The sequence below is a fragment of the Pseudophryne corroboree genome, chromosome 8, assembly GCF_028390025.1.
Source record: "Pseudophryne corroboree isolate aPseCor3 chromosome 8, aPseCor3.hap2, whole genome shotgun sequence".
NCBI lineage: Eukaryota > Metazoa > Chordata > Amphibia > Anura > Myobatrachidae > Pseudophryne > Pseudophryne corroboree.
In genome coordinates this window covers 57,426,002-57,445,996 of record NC_086451.1, presented here as the reverse complement: position 1 = coordinate 57,445,996, position 19,995 = coordinate 57,426,002, and the positions used below count along the sequence as shown (strand labels likewise).

General features: G+C 49.3%; 1 protein-coding gene across 4 annotated transcripts in view; it reads right to left on the bottom strand.

The window, feature by feature from the left end:
* TMEM268 (transmembrane protein 268) overlaps positions 1 to 19,995 on the bottom strand; it is a 99,128-nt gene that overhangs the window by 8,266 nt on the left and 70,867 nt on the right. For all 4 annotated transcript variants that reach the window (XM_063936432.1, XM_063936434.1, XM_063936435.1 and 1 more), the window contains 2 exons: positions 19,573 to 19,644; positions 17,579 to 17,764 (listed from right to left, as the gene is read on the bottom strand). In XM_063936432.1, the coding sequence (XP_063792502.1) occupies positions 17,579 to 17,764; positions 19,573 to 19,644 (258 nt within the window). The remainder of the gene's footprint in view (positions 1 to 17,578; positions 17,765 to 19,572; positions 19,645 to 19,995) is intronic.

Genomic DNA, 19,995 nt, shown 5'->3' with positions numbered 1-19,995 from the left:
GAAGGACAGAATGCAGTATAGCTGCACTCAATGGGGTAAATTTACTAAGGTGGGAGTCTTTTTAGAACTGGTGATGTTTCCCATTGCAACCAATCAATCTAATTTATTCTAGAAGCAGCTGGATAAATGTTAAGTAGAATCTGATTCGTTGCTATGAGCAACATCACCAGTTCTAAAAAAACTCCCACCTTAGTAAATTTACCCCTGACATAGGGATCATGGTGGTCATTCCGAGTTGTTCGCTCGTTGCCGATTTTCGCTATATTGCGATTAGTCGCTTAATGCGCATGCGCAAGGTTCGCAGAGCGCATGCGCTTAGTTATTTTACACATAAGTTAGGTATTTTACTCACGGCATAACAAGGAATTGTCATCGTTCTGGTGATCGTACTGTGATTGACAGGAAGTGGGTGTTTCTGGGCGGAAACTGGCCGTTTTCTGGGCGTGTGCGAAAAAACGCTGCCGTTTCTGGGAAAAACGCGGGAGTCTCTGAAGAAACGGGGGAGTGTCTGAGCGAACGCTGGGTGTGTTTGTGACGTCAAACCAGGAACGAAACTGACTGAACTGATCGCAATGGCAGAGTAAGTCTGGAGCTACTCAGAAACTGCTAAGAAATTTCTATTCGCAATTCTGCTAATCTTTCGTTCGCAATTCTGCTAAGCTAAGATACACTCCCAGAGGGCGGCGGCCTAGCGTGTGCAATGCTGCTAAAAGCAGCTAGCGAGCGAACAACTCGGAATGAGGGCCCATATTCCTTTAAGAATAAGCAGTGGGAACAACTACTGCAGGTTCAGGCAGAGACACACAGGGCGTCCGTAGCATAGAGAGGCTGTAGGAGTCTAGAAGAGAAATACATCTCTTACCACAGCTGCCAGTCTCACAGAGAAAACTGCACACGTGACAGACAGAGCTGAGATTTGTTTCAGAGAAAGCTGCATGTCTCTCCAAAACAGCTGCCAATCTATCAGGAAGAGTTACCAGATAACTAGAGAGAGCTGCCAGATAACTGAGAGAACTGCCTGTCCCAGAGGGGAGATTCACGGCAACAGAGCAAGCTGCCAGGGGTAATGTACAAGCTGTCAGAGAAACAGAGGGAATCCAGGTCCTGTGCTGTGGCCTATGAATAGGTTACTGCAAATTGTACTGTGTCTAAGCCAATGACCCAGGTGCATACTGTTGTAGCTAACACTGCAGCTATCTTACCATACAGACAGGAGATCACTGGAGAACCAAACAGGCGTGTATAGAAAGCTCTATAGCAGGGGTATTCAACATGCGGCCCTCCAGCTGATGTGAAACTACACATCCCAGGCCAGCATGCCCTACCACAGTATTCCCAGGGCCGGTTCAAGGGCGCAGAGCGCCCCGGGCAGGAAATGGGGCGTGGCCTAATACAGGGGGCGTGGTAAATTACGCCCCCTGTACATTAAAAGCGCCGCTTGAATGCTGAGCGGTGCGCGATGACGTCATCGCGCACCGCACAGCAAAAGGTCCTCTCCACGAAGGGAAACTAGACGCTATGAGTCTAGTTCCCTTCGTAGAGAGGACCTTTGCTGTGCGGTGCGCGATGACTAGAGATGAGCGGGTTCGGTTTCTTTGAATCCGAACCCGCACGAACTTCACTTTTTTTTTCACGGGTCCGAGCGACTCGGATCTTCCCGCCTTGCTCGGTTAACCCGAGCGCGCCCGAACGTCATCATGACGCTGTCGGATTCTCGCGAGACTCGGATTCTATATAAGGAGCCGCGCGTCGCCGCCATTTTCACACGTGCATTGAGATTGATAGGGAGAGGACGTGGCTGGCGTCCTCTCCATTTAGATTAGATTTAGAAGAGAGAGAGAGAGAGAGATTGCTGTGATACTGTAGATTAGAAGAGAGTGCAGACAGAGTTTAGTGACTGACGACCACAGTGACCAGTGACCACCAGAGACAGTGCAGTTGTTTGTTTTATTTAATATATCCGTTCTCTGCCTGAAAAAAACGATACACAGTCACACAGTGACTCAGTCTGTGTGCACTGCTCAGCCCAGTGTGCTGCACATCAATGTATTGTATATAAAGCTTATAATTGTGGGGGAGACTGGGGAGCACTGCAGGTTGTTATAGCAGGAGCCAGGAGTACATGATAAATAATATTATATTAAAATTAAACAGTGCACACTTTTGCTGCAGGAGTGCCACTGCCAGTGTGACTAGTGGTGACCAGTGCCTGACCACCAGTATATTAGTAGTATTGTATACTATCTCTTTATCAACCAGTCTATATTAGCAGCAGACACAGTACAGTGCGGTAGTTCACGGCTGTGGCTACCTCTGTGTCGGCACTCGGCAGGCAGTCCGTCCATCCATAATTGTATTATAATATATACCACCTAACCGTGGTTTTTTTTTCATTCTTTATACCGTCGTCATACTAGTTGTTACGAGTATACTACTATCTCTTTATCAACCAGTGTACAGTGCGGTAGTTCACGGCTGTGGCTACCTCTGTGTCGGCACTCGGCAGGCAGTCCGTCCAACCATAATTGTATTATAATATATACCACCTAACCGTGGTTTTTTTTTCATTCTTTATACCGTCGTCATACTAGTTGTTACGAGTATACTACTATCTCTTTATCAACCAGTGTACAGTGCGGTAGTTCACGGCTGTGGCTACCTCTGTGTCGGCACTCGGCAGGCAGTCCGTCCATCCATAATTGTATTATAATATATACCACCTAACCGTGGTTTTTTTTTCATTCTTTATACCGTCGTCATACTAGTTGTTACGAGTATACTACTATCTCTTTATCAACCAGTGTACAGTGCGGTAGTTCACGGCTGTGGCTACCTCTGTGTCGGCACTCGGCAGGCAGTCCGTCCAACCATAATTGTATTATAATATATACCACCTAACCGTGGTTTTTTTTTCATTCTTTATACCGTCGTCATACTAGTTGTTACGAGTATACTACTATCTCTTTATCAACCAGTGTACAGTGCGGTAGTTCACGGCTGTGGCTACCTCTGTGTCGGCACTCGGCAGGCAGTCCGTCCAACCATAATTGTATTATAATATATACCACCTAACCGTGGTTTTTTTTTCATTCTTTATACCGTCGTCATACTAGTTGTTACGAGTATACTACTATCTCTTTATCAACCAGTGTACAGTGCGGTAGTTCACGGCTGTGGCTACCTCTGTGTCGGCACTCGGCAGGCAGTCCGTCCATCCATAATTGTATTATATACCACCTAACCGTGGTTTTTTTATACCACCTAACCGTGGCAGTCCGTCCATAATTGTATACTAGTATCCAATCCATCCATCTCCATTGTTTACCTGAGGTGCCTTTTAGTTCTGCCTATAAAATATGGAGAACAAAAAAGTTGAGGTTCCAAAATTAGGGAAAGATCAAGATCCACTTCCACCTCGTGCTGAAGCTGCTGCCACTAGTCATGGCCGAGACGATGAAATGCCAGCAACGTCGTCTGCCAAGGCCGATGCCCAATGTCATAGTACAGAGCATGTCAAATCCAAAACACCAAATATCAGAAAAAAAAGGACTCCAAAACCTAAAATAAAATTGTCGGAGGAGAAGCGTAAACTTGCCAATATGCCATTTACCACACGGAGTGGCAAGGAACGGCTGAGGCCCTGGCCTATGTTCATGGCTAGTGGTTCAGCTTCACATGAGGATGGAAGCACTCAGCCTCTCGCTAGAAAACTGAAAAGACTCAAGCTGGCAAAAGCACCGCAAAGAACTGTGCGTTCTTTGAAATCCCAAATCCACAAGGAGAGTCCAATTGTGTCGGTTGCGATGCCTGACCTTCCCAACACTGGACGTGAAGAGCATGCGCCTTCCACCATTTGCACGCCCCCTGCAAGTGCTGGAAGGAGCACCCGCAGTCCAGTTCCTGATAGTCAGATTGAAGATGTCAGTGTTGAAGTACACCAGGATGAGGAGGATATGGGTGTTGCTGGCGCTGGGGAGGAAATTGACCAGGAGGATTCTGATGGTGAGGTGGTTTGTTTAAGTCAGGCACCCGGGGAGACACCTGTTGTCCGTGGGAGGAATATGGCCGTTGACATGCCAGGTGAAAATACCAAAAAAATCAGCTCTTCGGTGTGGAGGTATTTCACCAGAAATGCGGACAACAGGTGTCAAGCCGTGTGTTCCCTTTGTCAAGCTGTAATAAGTAGGGGTAAGGACGTTAACCACCTCGGAACATCCTCCCTTATACGTCACCTGCAGCGCATTCATAATAAGTCAGTGACAAGTTCAAAAACTTTGGGTGACAGCGGAAGCAGTCCACTGACCAGTAAATCCCTTCCTCTTGTAACCAAGCTCACGCAAACCACCCCACCAACTCCCTCAGTGTCAATTTCCTCCTTCCCCAGGAATGCCAATAGTCCTGCAGGCCATGTCACTGGCAAGTCTGACGAGTCCTCTCCTGCCTGGGATTCCTCCGATGCATCCTTGCGTGTAACGCCTACTGCTGCTGGCGCTGCTGTTGTTGCCGCTGGGAGTCGATGGTCATCCCAGAGGGGAAGTCGTAAGCCCACTTGTACTACTTCCAGTAAGCAATTGACTGTTCAACAGTCCTTTGCGAGGAAGATGAAATATCACAGCAGTCATCCTACTGCAAAGCGGATAACTGAGGCCTTGGCATCCTGGGTGGTGAGAAACGTGGTTCCGGTATCCATCATTACTGCAGAGCCAACTAGAGACTTGTTGGAGGTACTGTGTCCCCGGTACCAAATACCATCTAGGTTCCATTTCTCTAGGCAGGCGATACCGAAAATGTACACAGACCTCAGAAAAAGAGTCACCAGTGTCCTAAAAAATGCAGCTGTACCCAATGTCCACTTAACCACGGACATGTGGACAAGTGGAGCAGGGCAGGGTCAGGACTATATGACTGTGACAGCCCACTGGGTAGATGTATGGACTCCCGCCGCAAGAACAGCAGCGGCGGCACCAGTAGCAGCATCTCGCAAACGCCAACTCTTTCCTAGGCAGGCTACGCTTTGTATCACCGCTTTCCAGAATACGCACACAGCTGAAAACCTCTTACGGCAACTGAGGAAGATCATCGCGGAATGGCTTACCCCAATTGGACTCTCCTGTGGATTTGTGGCATCGGACAACGCCAGCAATATTGTGTGTGCATTAAATCTGGGCCAATTCCAGCACGTCCCATGTTTTGCACATACCTTGAATTTGGTGGTGCAGAATTTTTAAAAAAACGACAGGGGCGTGCAAGAGATGCTGTCGGTGGCCAGAAGAATTGCGGGACACTTTCGGCGTACAGGCACCACGTACAGAAAACTGGAGCACCACCAAAAACTACTGAACCTGCCCTGCCATCATCTGAAGCAAGAAGTGGTAACGAGGTGGAATTCAACCCTCTATATGCTTCAGAGGTTGGAGGAGCAGCAAAAGGCCATTCAAGCCTATACAATTGAGCACGATATAGTAGGTGGAATGCACCTGTCTCAAGTGCAGTGGAGAATGATTTCAACGTTGTGCAAGGTTCTGATGCCCTTTGAACTTGCCACACGTGAAGTCAGTTCAGACGCTGCCAGCCTGAGTCAGGTCATTCCCCTCATCAGGCTTTTGCAGAAGAAGCTGGAGGCATTGAAGGAGGAGCTAACACGGAGCGATTCCGCTAGGCATGTGGGACTTGTGGATGCAGCCCTTAATTCGCTTAACAAGGATTCACGGGTGGTCAATCTGTTGAAATCAGAGCACTACATTTTGGCCACCGTGCTCGATCCTAGATTTAAAGCCTACCTTGGATCTCTCTTTCCGGCAGACACAGGTCTGCTGGGGTTGAAAGACCTGCTGGTGACAAAATTGTCAAGTCAAGCGGAACGCGACCTGTCAACATCTCCTCCTTCACATTCTCCCGCAACTGGGGGTGCGAGGAAAAGGCTCAGAATTCCGAGCCCACCCGCTGGCGGTGATGCAGGGCAGTCTGGAGCGACTGCTGATGCTGACATCTGGTCCGGACTGAAGGACCTGACAACGATTACGGACATGTCGTCTACTGTCACTGCATATGATTCTCTCAACATTGATAGAATGGTGGAGGATTATATGAGTGACCGCATCCAAGTAGGCACGTCACACAGTCCGTACTTATACTGGCAGGAAAAAGAGGCAATTTGGAGGCCCTTGCACAAACTGGCTTTATTCTACCTAAGTTGCCCTCCCACAAGTGTGTACTCCGAAAGAGTGTTTAGTGCCGCCGCTCACCTTGTCAGCAATCGGCGTACGAGGTTACATCCAGAAAATGTGGAGAAGATGATGTTCATTAAAATGAATTATAATCAATTCCTCCGCGGAGACATTGACCAGCAGCAATTGCCTCCACAAAGTACACAGGGAGCTGAGATGGTGGATTCCAGTGGGGACGAATTGATAATCTGTGAGGAGGGGGATGTACACGGTGATATATCGGAGGGTGAAGATGAGGTGGACATCTTGCCTCTGTAGAGCCAGTTTGTGCAAGGAGAGATTAATTGCTTCTTTTTTGGGGGGGGTCCAAACCAACCCGTCATATCAGTCACAGTCGTGTGGCAGACCCTGTCACTGAAATGATGGGTTGGTTAAAGTGTGCATGTCCTGTTTTGTTTATACAACATAAGGGTGGGTGGGAGGGCCCAAGGATAATTCCATCTTGCACCTCTTTTTTCTTTTCTTTTTCTTTGCATCATGTGCTGATTGGGGAGGGTTTTTTGGAAGGGACATCCTGCGTGACACTGCAGTGCCACTCCTAGATGGGCCCGGTGTTTGTGTCGGCCACTAGGGTCGCTAATCTTACTCACACAGCTACCTCATTGCGCCTCTTTTTTTCTTTGCGTCATGTGCTGTTTGGGGAGGGTTTTTTGGAAGGGACATCCTGCGTGACACTGCAGTGCCACTCCTAGATGTGCCCGGTGTTTGTGTCGGCCACTAGGGTCGCTAATCTTACTCACACAGCTACCTCATTGCGCCTCTTTTTTTCTTTGCGTCATGTGCTGTTTGGGGAGGGTTTTTTGGAAGGGACATCCTGCGTGACACTGCAGTGCCACTCCTAGATGTGCCCGGTGTTTGTGTCGGCCACTAGGGTCGCTAATCTTACTCACACAGTCAGCTACCTCATTGCGCCTCTTTTTTTCTTTGCGTCATGTGCTGTTTGGGGAGGGTTTTTTGGAAGGGCCATCCTGCGTGACACTGCAGTGCCACTCCTAGATGGGCCCGGTGTTTGTGTCGGCCACTAGGGTCGCTAATCTTACTCACACAGCTACCTCATTGCGCCTCTTTTTTTCTTTGCGTCATGTGCTGTTTGGGGAGGGTTTTTTGGAAGGGACATCCTGCGTGACACTGCAGTGCCACTCCTAGATGGGCCCGGTGTTTGTGTCGGCCACTAGGGTCGCTTATCTTACTCACACAGCGACCTCGGTGCAAATTTTAGGACTAAAAATAATATTGTGAGGTGTGAGGTATTCAGAATAGACTGAAAATGAGTGTAAATTATGGTTTTTGAGGTTAATAATACTTTGGGATCAAAATGACCCCCAAATTCTATGATTTAAGCTGTTTTTTAGTGTTTTTGGAAAAAAACACCCGAATCCAAAACACACCCGAATCCGACAAAAATAATTTGGTGAGGTTTTGCCAAAACGCGTTCGAACCCAAAACACGGCCGCGGAACCGAACCCAAAACCAAAACACAAAACCCGAAAAATTTCAGGCGCTCATCTCTAGCGATGACGTCATCGCGCACCGCTCAGCAGTTACTCTCCAGGAAGGGAAACTAGACGCATAGCGTCTAGTTCCCTTCAGGAGGCAGACGGGGACGGGGATCGGGACGGGGACGGCAGCGGAGGCGGACATGGACACAGCGGGCAGCAGTGGCGGATCTTGCCACGGTGCGGCGCCCTCCGGATGGCGCCAGCGCCCTCCGGAAGGCGGCGCCCCGGGCAAAAGTCCTGCTTGCCCGTGGCAAGATCCGCCACTGAGTATTCCATACCCTCCAACATGACCCGCCCCACTAGGTACAAAATGCTCTGTTTCTGGACTTCCGTCTTAATTTATTATTGCCATCACCTGTGAAGAAACAGCTTTCTTATCATTTAACTAGTTCAACACAGGTGATGGAAATCATAAATTAAGAGGGAAGTCCAGAAACAGAGCATTTTGTACCTAGTGGGGCGGATCATGTTGGAGGGTCTGGTATTCCTATTACGGCATGCTAAAACTGTGGTAGGGCATTCTGGGATGTGTAGTTCCACAGCAGCTGGTTGGCCGCATGTTGAATACCGCTGCTGTGTAGGTTTCCAGCATTTATCACTGTCTGCTTAAAGTGTGAGTAACGTACCATGGGCCCGATTCAGACCTGATTGCTACTGTGCCTTCAGGTCCCGTGGCAATGATCAGGGCTGGCAGAGCGTGTCACATATCACCTGCTGCACAGCAACGTCTGCCAGTAGCGGGAGCAGAATAGGGTGGCAGAGTGACCTCCTACGTCTGGTAAAATTGTCCAACTTTCCCCTACACTGAGATGAAAATCACCCAACTAGAACATTCCTCTGACGTTTTCCAGCACGTGTCAGCAAACCGCCAACTATCATTTACTCCCACACACCAGAAGATTATCATTCCATTTCCAACATGCAGGGAACAAGAGCTACAGGATAGCTAACATGACAGCAATGGATTCCAATGGCTAGGAGCGACAGACCACGAGTCATAGGTAGTACGGACAAGGACGCCGGACAGCAACCAAATATAAGCAAACTCATACCAAAGGATCAGAGACTGAAGCTAGAAGAACAAGCACCGGCCCTGTGTACGCTCTGAGAGTAAAGTGGGGCTCTCAGGAGGGTGGACCAACATTACAGGGTCTCCGTAATCTCCAGGCCCCATAACCAGCAGCTCCCCACAGTGACAATAGTTCTACCACTAGTAATAATAATCATTATACTGTAATACAATAGAAATGTTTATGCCCTGCAGGAATGTAATTCATCCTTTCTCTGACGTCCTAGTGGATGCTGGGGACTCCGTAAGGACCATGGGGAATAGCGGCTCCGCAGGAGACTGGGCACAAAAGTAAAGCTTTAGAACTACCTGGTGTGCACTGGCTCCTCCCCCTATGACCCTCCTCCAAGCCTCAGTTAGATTTTTGTGCCCGAACGAGAAGGGTGCACACTAGGTGGCTCTCCTGAGCTGCTTAGTGAAAAGTTTAGTTTTAGGTTTTTTATGTTCAGTGAGACCTGCTGGCAACAGGCTCACTGCATCGAGGGACTAAGGGGAGAAGAAGCGAACTCACCTGCGTGCAGAGTGGATTGGGCTTCTTAGGCTACTGGACATTAGCTCCAGAGGGACCGATCACAGGCCCAGCCATGGATAGGTCCCAGAGCCGCGCCGCCGGCCCCCTTACAGAGCCAGAAGACAGAAGAGGTCCGGAAAATCGGCGGCAGAAGACGTCCTGTCTTCAACAAGGTAGCGCACAGCACTGCAGCTGTGCGCCATTGCTCTCAGCACACTTCACACTCCGGTCACTGAGGGTGCAGGGCGCTGGGGGGGGGCGCCCTGAGACGCAATAAAAACACCTTGGATGGCAAAAAAATGCATCACATATAGCTCCTGGGCTATATGGATGAATTTAACCCCTGCCAGAATACACAGAAAAACGGGAGATAAGGCCGCCGAGAAGGGGGCGGAGCCTATCTCCTCAGCACACTGGCGCCATTTTCCCTCACAGCTCCGTTGGAGGGAAGCTCCCTGGCTCTCCCCTGCAGTCACTACACTACAGAAAGGGTTAAAAAAGAGAGGGGGGCACTAATTACGCGCAGTATTAAAAATACAGCAGCTATAAGGGGAAAAACACTTATATAAGGTTATCCCTGTATATATATAGCGCTCTGGTGTGTGCTGGCAAACTCTCCCTCTGTCTCCCCAAAGGGCTAGTGGGGTCCTGTCCTCTATCAGAGCATTCCCTGTGTGTGTGCTGTGTGTCGGTACGTTTGTGTCGACATGTATGAGGAGAAAAATGATGTGGAGACGGAGCAGATTGCCTGTAATAGTGATGTCACCCCCTAGGGAGTCGACACCTGAGTGGATGAACTGTTGGAAGGAATTACGTGACAGTGTCAGCTCTGTATAAAAGACAGTGGTTGACATGAGACAGCCGGCTACTCAGCTTGTGCCTGTCCAGACGTCTCATAGGCCGTCAGGGGCTCTAAAGCGCCCGTTACCTCAGATGGCAGATATAGACGCCGACACGGATACTGACTCCAGTGTCGACGGTGAAGAGACAAATGTGACTTCCAGTAGGGCCACACGTTACATGATTGAGGCAATGAAAAATGTTTTACACATTTCTGATAATACGAGTACCACCAAAAAGGGGTATTATGTTCGGTGAGGAAAAACTACCTGTAGTTTTCCTGAATCTGAGAAATTAAATGAGGTGTGTGATGATGCGTGGGTTTCCCCCGATAACAACTGATAATTTCTAAAATGTTATTGGCATTATATCCTTTCCCGCCAGAGGTTAGGGTGCGTTGGGAAACACCCCCTAGGGTGGATAAAGCGCTCACACGCTTGTAAGAACAAGGGCTCTACCCTCTCCTGAGATGGCCGCCCTTAAGGATCCTGCTGATAGAAAGCAGGAGGGTATCCTAAAATGTATTTACACACATACTGGTGTTATACTGCGACCAGCAATCGCCTCAGCCTGGATGTGCAGTGCTGGGTTGGCGTGGTCGGATTCCCTGACTGAAAATATTGATACCCTAGATAGGGACAGTATATTATTGCCTATAGAGCATTTAAAAGATGCATTTCTATATATGCGTGATGCACAGCGGAATATTTGCCGACTGGCATCAAGTCTAAGTGCGTTGTCCATTTCTGCCAGTAGAGGGTTATGGACACGACAGTGGTCAGGTGATGCGGATTCCAAACGGCATTTGGAAGTATTGCCTTATTAAGGGGAGGAGTTATTTGGGGTCGGTCTTTCAGACCTGGTGGCCACGGCAACAGCTGGGAAATCCACGTTTGTACCCCAGGTCGCCTCTCAACATAAGAAGACGCCGTATTATCAGGCGCAGTCTTTTCGTGGGCAAGCGGGCAAAAGGTTCCTCATTTCTGCCCCGTGACAGAGGGAGAGGAAAAAGGCTGCAGAAATCAGCCAGTTCCCAGGAACAGAAGCCCTCTCCCGCCTCTGCCAAGCCCTCAGTATGACGCAGGGGCTTTACAAGCAGAATCAGGCACGGTGGGGGCCCGTCTCAATGAATTTCAGCGCGCAGTGGGCTCACTCGCAAGTAGACCCCTGGATCCTTCAGGTGATATCTCAGGGGTACAAATTGGAATTCGAGACGTCTCCCCCTCGTCGTTTTCTAAAGTCGGCTTTACCGATGTCTCCTTCTGACAGGGAGGCAGTTTTGGAAGCCATTCACAAGCTGTATTCCCAGCAGGTGATAATCAAGGTACCCCTCCTGCAACAGGGAACGGGGTATTATTCCACACTGTTGTGGTACCGAAGCCGGACGGCTCGGTGAGACCGATTCTAAATCTAAAATCTTGAACACTTACATACGGAGGTTCAAATTCAAGATTGAGTCACTCAGAGCAGTGATTGCAAACCTGGAAAAAGGGGACTACATGATGTCTCGGGACATCAAGGAGGCTTACCTTCATGTCCCAATTTACCCTTCTCACCAAGGGTACCTCAGGTTTATGGTACAGAACTGTCACTATCAGTTTCAGACGCTGCCGTATGGATGGTCCACGGCACCCCGGGTCTTTACCAAGGTAATGGCCGAAATGATGATACTCCTTCGAAGGAAGGGAATTTTAGTTATCCCTTACTTGGACGATTCCCTGATAAGGGTAAGATCCAGGGAACAGTTGGAGGTCGGTGTAGCACTATCTCAGGTAGTGTTGCGGCAGCACAATTGGATTCTCAATATTCCAAAATCGCAGCTGATTCCGACGACTCGTCTTCTGTTCCTAGGGATGATCCTGGACACAGTCCAGAAAAAGGTGTTTCTCCCGGAGGAGAAAGTCAGGGAGTTATCCGAGCTAGTCGGGAACCTCCTATAACCGAGCCAAGTCTCAGTACATCAATGAAATGGTTCTGGGCAAAATGGTGGCTTCCTACGAAGCAATCCCATTCGGCAGATTCCACGCAAGAACTTTCCAGTGGGACCTGCTGGACAAATGGTCCGGGTCGCATCTTCAGATGCATCAGCGGATAACCCTGTCACCAAGCACAAGGGTGTCTCTCCTGTGGTGGTTGCAGAGTGCTCATCTTCTAGAGGGCCGCACATTCAGGACTGGGTCCTGGTGACCACGGATGCCAGCCTGCGAGGCTGGGGAGCAGTCACACAGGGAAGGAATTTCCAGAGCTTATGGTCAAGCCTGGAGACATCACTTCACATAAATATCCTGAAGCTAAGGGCCATTTACAATGCTCTAAGCTCAGCAAGACCTCTGCTTCAAGGTCACCCGGAGTTGATCCATTCGGACAACATCACGGCAGTCACCCACGTAAACAGACAGGGTGACACAAGAAGCAGGAGGGCAATGGCAGAAGCTGCAAGGATTCTTCGCTGGGCGGAAAATCATGTGATAGCACTGTCAGCAGTATTCATTCCGGGAGTGGACAACTGGGAAGCAGACTTCCTCAGCAGACACGACCTCCACCCGGGAGAGTGGGGACTTCACCCAGAAGTCTTCCACATGTTTATAAAACTCGACAAGTATTGCGCCAGGTCAAGGGACCCTCAGGCAATAGCTGTGGACGCTCTGGTAACACAGTGGGTGTACCAGTCAGTGTATGTGTTCCCTCCTCTGCCTCTCATACCCAAGGTACTGAGAATTATAAGATGGAGAGGAGTAAGCACTATATTCGTGGCTCCGGATTGGCCAAGAAGGACTTGGTAACCGGAACTTCAAGAGATGCTCACGGAGGATCCGTGGCCTCTACCTCTAAGAAGGGACCTGCTCCAGCAAGGACCCTGTCTGTTCCAAGACTTACCGCGGCTGCGTTTGACGGCATGGCGGTTGAACGCCGGATCCTGAAGGAGAAAGGCATTCCGGATGAAGTCATTCCTATCCTGATCAAAGCCAGGAAAGATATAACCGCAAAACATTATCACAGCATTTGGCGAAAATATGTTGCGTGGTGCGAGGCCAGTAAGGCCCCGACGGAGGAATTTTCAACTAGGTCGATTCCTACATTTCCTGCAAACAGGAGTGTCTATGGGCCTGAAATGGGGGTCCATTAAGGTTCAAATTTCGGCCCTGTCAATTTTCTTCCAAAAAGAACTAGCTTCAGTCCCTGAAGTTCAGACGTTTGTGAAAGGGGTACTGTATATACAGCCTCCTTTTGTGCCTCCAGTGGCACCTTGGGATCTAAATGTAGTTTTTGGGTTCCAAAAGTCACATTGGTTTGAACCACTTAAATATGTGGAGTTAAAATATCTCACATGGAAAGTGGTCATGCTGTTGGCCCTGGCCTGGGCCAGGTGCGTGTCAGAATTGGCGGCTTTATCCTGTAAAAGCCCTCATCTGATTTTCCATTCGGACAGGGCGGAATTGAGGACTTGTCCTCAGTTTCTCCCTAAGGTGGTTTTCAGCGTTTCACCTGAATCAACCTATTGTGGTGCCTGCGGCTACTAGGGACTTGGAGGACTCCAAGTTGCTAGACGTTGTCAGAGCCCTGGAAATATAGGTTTCCAGGACGGCTGGAGTCAGAAAATCTGACTCGTTGTTTATTCTGTATGCACCCAACAAGCTGGGTGCTCCTGCTTCTAAGCAGACTATTGCTCGTTGGATTTGTAGTACAATTCAGCTTGCACATTCTGTGGCAGGCCTGCCACAGCCAAAATCTGTAAAAGCCCATTCCACAAGGAAGGTGGGCTCATCTTGGGCGGCTGCCCGAGGGGTCTCGGCTTTACAACTTTGCCGAGCAGCTACTTGGTCAGGAGCAAATACGTTTGTAAAATTCTACAAATTTGATACCCTGGCTGAGGAGGACCTGGAGTTCTCTCATTTGGTGCTGCAGAGTCATCCGCACTCTCCCGCCCGTTTGGGAGCTTTGGTATAATCCCCATGGTCCTTACGGAGTCCCCAGCATCCACTAGGACGTCAGAGAAAATAAGAATTTACTTACCGATAATTCTATTTCTCGTAGTCCGTAGTGGATGCTGGGCGCCCATCCCAAGTGCGGATTGTCTGCAATACTGGTACATAGTTATTGTTACCAAAAAAATCGGGTTATTGCTGTAGTGAGCCATCTTTTCTAGAGGCTCCTCTGTTATCATGCTGTTAACTGGGTTTAGATCACAAGTTGTACGGTGTGATTGGTGTGGCTGGTATGAGTCTTACCCGGGATTCAAAATCCTTCCTTATTGTGTACGCTCGTCCGGGCACAGTATCCTAACTGAGGCTTGGAGGAGGGTCATAGGGGGAGGAGCCAGTGCACACCAGGTAGTTCTAAAGCTTTACTTTTGTGCCCAGTCTCCTGCGGAGCCGCTATACCCCATGGTCCTTACGGAGTCCCCAGCATCCACTACGGACTACGAGAAATAGAATTATCGGTAAGTAAATTCTTATTTTTTAGTGACTCTCCCACATACAGAGGAGCCACCAGATACCACCAGGCAATGCATAGGCAGGGGTGTGGCAAGGCCTTTGTGGGCCCCACAGCAACATTTTGAATGGGCCCCCGTCCCAATGCTTCTAGAGAGTCTTCTCTCTGCAGCAGTTGTTAATTTTATTCCCTATAATAGTGCCCTGTTCATTTTCTGAACCACAGTAGAGCCTTATTTAATGTTATGCCCCATAGTAGTGCCCTTGTTTATTTTATGAATCATAGTAGTGCTTAATGTGCCTATGTCACATTTCAGAGCTGCCAGTACACATTATGCCGCACAGTACTCCCAATTCACATTATGATATATAGTGCTCCCCATTCATATTGTGCCTCATTACAGTGCCCCAGTTCATATTATATAGCATTAAGATGCCCTCCAGTTCATTTTATACCACACTACAATGAGCAGGACCAGGGGCATACCTACATATATTGCAGGCCTCAAGGAAAAAGTTTAAAAGGACCCCTGCATACCACCCAATGGCGAAAAATGTATATAACACATGTATCTGTGACAGGGAAGATGTCCCCTCTCAGCTCTGGGCCCCATAGCAGATGCACTGCCTGCACCTATGGTAGCTACGCCCTTGTATATAACACATGTATCTGTGACAGGGAAGATGTCCCCTCTCAGCTCTGGGTCCCATAGCAGCTGCACTACCTGCACCTATGGTAGCTACACCCTTGTATATAACACATGTATCTGTGACAGGGAAGGTGGCCCCTCTCAGCTCTGGGCCCCATAGCAGCTGCACTGCCTGCACCTATGGTAGCTACCCCCTTGTATATAACACATGTATCTGTGACAGGGAAAGTGGCCCCTCTCAGCTCTGGGCCCCATAGCAGCTGCATTGCCTGCACCTATGGTAGCTACACCCTTGTATATAACACATGTATCTGTGACAGGGAAGGTGGCCCCTCTCAGCTCTGGGCCCCATAGCAGCTGCACTGCCTGCACCTATGGTAGCTACGCCCTTGTATATAACACATGTAACTGTGACAGGGAAGGTGGCCCCTCTCAGCTCTGGGCCCCATAGCAGCTGCACTGCCTGCACCTATGGTAGCTACACCCTTGTATATAACACATGTATCTGTGACAGGGAAGGTGGGCCCCTCTCAGCTCTGGGTCCCATAGCAGCTGCACTGCCTGCACCTATGGTAGCTACGCCCTTGTATATAACACATGTATCTGTGACAGGGAAGGTGGGCCCCTCTCAGCTCTGGGTCCCATAGCAGCTGCACTGCCTGCACCTATGGTAGCTACGCCCTTGTATATAACACATGTATCTGTGACAGGGAAGGTGGCCCCTCTCAGCTCTGGGCCCCATAGCAGCTGCATTGCCTGCACCTATGGTAGCTACACCCTTGTATATAACACATGTATCTGTGACAGGGAAGGTGGGCCCCTCTCAGCTCTGGGCCCCATAGCAGCTGCACTGCCTGCACCTATGGTAGCTACGCCCTTGTATATAACACATGTATCTGTGACAGGGAATATGTCCCCTCTCAGCTCTGGGTCCCATAGCAGCTGCACTACCTGCACCTATGGTAGCTACACCCTTGTATATAACACATGTATCTGTGACAGGGAAGGTGGCCCCTCTCAGCTCTGGGCCCCATAGCAGATGCACTGCCTGCACCTATGGTAGCTACGCCCTTGTATATAACACATGTATCTGTGACAGGGAAGATGTCCCCTCTCAGCTCTGGGTCCCATAGCAGCTGCACTACCTGCACCTATGGTAGCTACACCCTTGTATATAACACATGTATCTGTGACAGGGAAGGTGGCCCCTCTCAGCTCTGGGCCCCATAGCAGCTGCACTGCCTGCACCTATGGTAGCTACCCCCTTGTATATAACACATGTATCTGTGACAGGGAAAGTGGCCCCTCTCAGCTCTGGACCCCATAGCAGCTGCATTGCCTGCACCTATGGTAGCTACACCCTTGTATATAACACATGTATCTGTGACAGGGAAGGTGGCCCCTCTCAGCTCTGGGCCCCATAGCAGCTGCACTGCCTGCACCTATGGTAGCTACGCCCTTGTATATAACACATGTAACTGTGACAGGGAAGGTGGCCCCTCTCAGCTCTGGGCCCCATAGCAGCTGCACTGCCTGCACCCATGGTAGCTACACCCTTGTATATAACACATGTATCTGTGACAGGGAAGGTGGCCCCTCTCAGCTCTGGGCCCCATAGCAGCTGCACTACCTGCACCTATGGTAGCTACGCCCTTGTATATAACACATGTAACTGTGACAGGGAAGGTGGGCCCCTCTCAGCTCTGGGTCCCATAGCAGCTGCACTGCCTGCACCTATGGTAGCTACGCCCTTGTATATAACACATGTATCTGTGACAGGGAAGGTGGCCCCTCTCAGCTCTGGGCCCCATAGCAGCTGCATTGCCTGCACCTATGGTAGCTACACCCTTGTATATAACACATGTATCTGTGACAGGGAAGGTGGGCCCCTCTCAGCTCTGGGCCCCATAGCAGCTGCACTGCCTGCACCTATGGTAGCTGCGCCCTTGTATATAACACATGTAACTGTGACAGGGAAGGTGTCCCCTCTCAGCTCTGGGCCCCATAGCAGCTGCACCCCCTGCACCTATGGTAGCTACACCCTTGTATATAACACATGTAACTGTGACAGGGAAGGTGGCCCCTCTCAGCTCTGGGCCCCATAGCAGCTGTCTGCACATATGGTAGCTACGCCCTTGTATATAACACATGTATCTGTGACAGGGAAGGTGGCCCCTCTCAGCTCTGGGCCCCATAGCAGCTGCACTGCCTGCACCTATGGTAGCTACACCCTTGTATATAACACATGTATCTGTGACAGGGAAGGTGGCCCCTCTCAGCTCTGGGTCCCATAGCAGCTGCACTGCCTGCACCTATGGTAGCTGCGCCCTTGTGCATAGGTCTACTCACTTCTGGAACATCCTGTGGGATAAGTGGGATCTTCTTGCTGCACAGCACAGGCTTCTCCCTGGAGCCACTGGCCAGCAGAGGGCTCTCCTCGGTCGCATGGTTCTCATCACCTGTCTGAGCCAGCGAAGGATCAGCGGGAGTCTCTATGTAGATAAATAGCTGGTCCAAGCACTGTCTGAGATCATCCTGCGCAAGATAAAAATACAGTGTAATGCGGGCACACCTTATTGCCATATACCTATACAGAACACACATATTCCGCAGCGTTCTATGGAGAGTATTCAGTTATTCACATCAATCTCTGCGCCAGTGGAGCTTACACCATATGAACACACACGCTAGAGATAATTTTTGTGTGGGGAAACCAGAGTACTCAGAGGAAATCACTTTAGCACAGGGAGAATATACAAACTCCATTCAGCTAGAGCCATGGTGGGAATCGAACCTCAGTGCAGTGAGGCAGAAATGCTAACCATTACACCAACCGTGCTGCCGAAACAGGAAAAGGAATCTCAAGTGCAACATAAACAAACACCTGTTTGTGTATAAGCACAAATCCTTCAGGCTTTCACACTGCGCAAACTCCGGAACCAAACATACACAAGTATGGGCGATGCAGACTTGTGCGTAGTTCAAGTGCACCTTGGCTAGGGACTGAAGGGCATAACCACAAGTTGTTCTCATGTAGGCAAAGCTCTGAGAGCGCATGTCGATAGAACTGCAGACTACACAGAGGTGGGTGGAAGTGTAATCCGGTCCATTATGTAGCTTCCATAACATCTGGTCCTCTATACCTAAGAAGTTGGGACTGCCTGTGCTACATATCTACAGCTCACTGCATGCATTGTTTAGCCTGTGTTGCATACTGAATGCGACATGTGTATTACATGGAACAGAGATTATGGAGAGTAAAGATGCACACTAAAAAATCCTCTTTGGTAAAGCTGGTATCCTCACTTTTTGCATTTAGATTTCCCCCACATTACAGCAGTCTGTAGAACAAGATGGCAGCTATGGCAGTGCACCTAGCTGGAAAGCCACCGATTGCCTGATCCACTGTACAAGTGAGACCTTACAACAGTAAAGCAGATTGTAAATTGAGAAGAGGGATAAACAATGTCTGAAAATCTCTGCTCTATGAATAAGCAGCCAAATATGTCTCCCAATATTGGGGGTAATTCAGAGTCGATCGCAGCAGCAACTTTGTTAGCAGTTGGGAAAAACCATGGTGGTCATTCCGAGTTGATCGCTCGCTAGCAGTTTTTAGCAGCCACGCAAACTCTATGCCGCCTCCCACTGGGAGTGTATTTTAGCTTAGCAGAAGTGCGAACGAAAGGATCGCAGAGCGGCTACAAAATAATTTTGTGCAGTTTCAGAGTAGCTTCAGACCTACTCAGCGCTTGCGATTACTTCAGACTGTTCAGTTCCTGATTTGACGTCACAAACACGCCTTGCGTTCGCCCAGCCACGCCTGCGTTTTTCCTGTCACGCCTGCGTTTTTCCAAACACTTCCTGAAAACGGTCAGTTGACACCCAGAAACGCCCCCTTCATGTCAATCACTCTGCGGCTGCCTGTGCGACTGAAAAGAAACGCTAGACCCTGTGTAAAACTACATCGTTGGTTGTAATAGTACGCCATGCGTGCGCATAGTGCCGCATGCGCAGAAGTGCCTTTTTTTGCCTCATCGCTGCACAGCGAACGAATGCAGCTAGCGAACAACTCGGAATGACCATCCATGTGCACTGCAGGTGGGGCAGATATAACGTGCAGAGAGAGTTAGATTTGGGTGGGTTATTTTGTTTCTGTGCAGGGTAAATACTGGCTGCTTTATTTTTACACAGCAATTTAGATTTCGGTTTGAACGCACCCCACCCAAATCTAACTCTCTCTGCATGTTATATCTGCCCCCCCCTCCAGTGCACATGGTTTTGCCCAACTGCTAACAAAGTTGCTGCTACGATCAGGTCTGAATTAACCCCCATTGCCTCCTCACCTGATTCATGCTGGCCAAACGCTGGGAGAGTCTCTGGTGACAGCCCCAGACATGGAAGTAGATGAAGCACAGCTGGACAACGGTGTCAAGGAAATGCTTTGTGCCCGGCTCAGGACACTTGATAAATGACTGGAAAGCTGGAAATGGCAGGAGCAGCACTGGGCAGAATAAAGTACACGTTCATGCTTTTATAAAATTATGTTAAGTAGATGTTGAGTAGAGCAAACATATGCCTGTGAGATGTTTCCATTCAAGTGTATTATCTATGTAGCCTAGAAGTATTCTATCTTATGATGGAGCTAAAATCTTGGCCAGTAGGGGGCGCTGTTCATTCGTAGTCTACGGATAAGTCTAGGGCTAAGTTTTATTTTCAACTTTGTACAACACACAATACGGATGCTGCAACCTATATGGATATAAGCA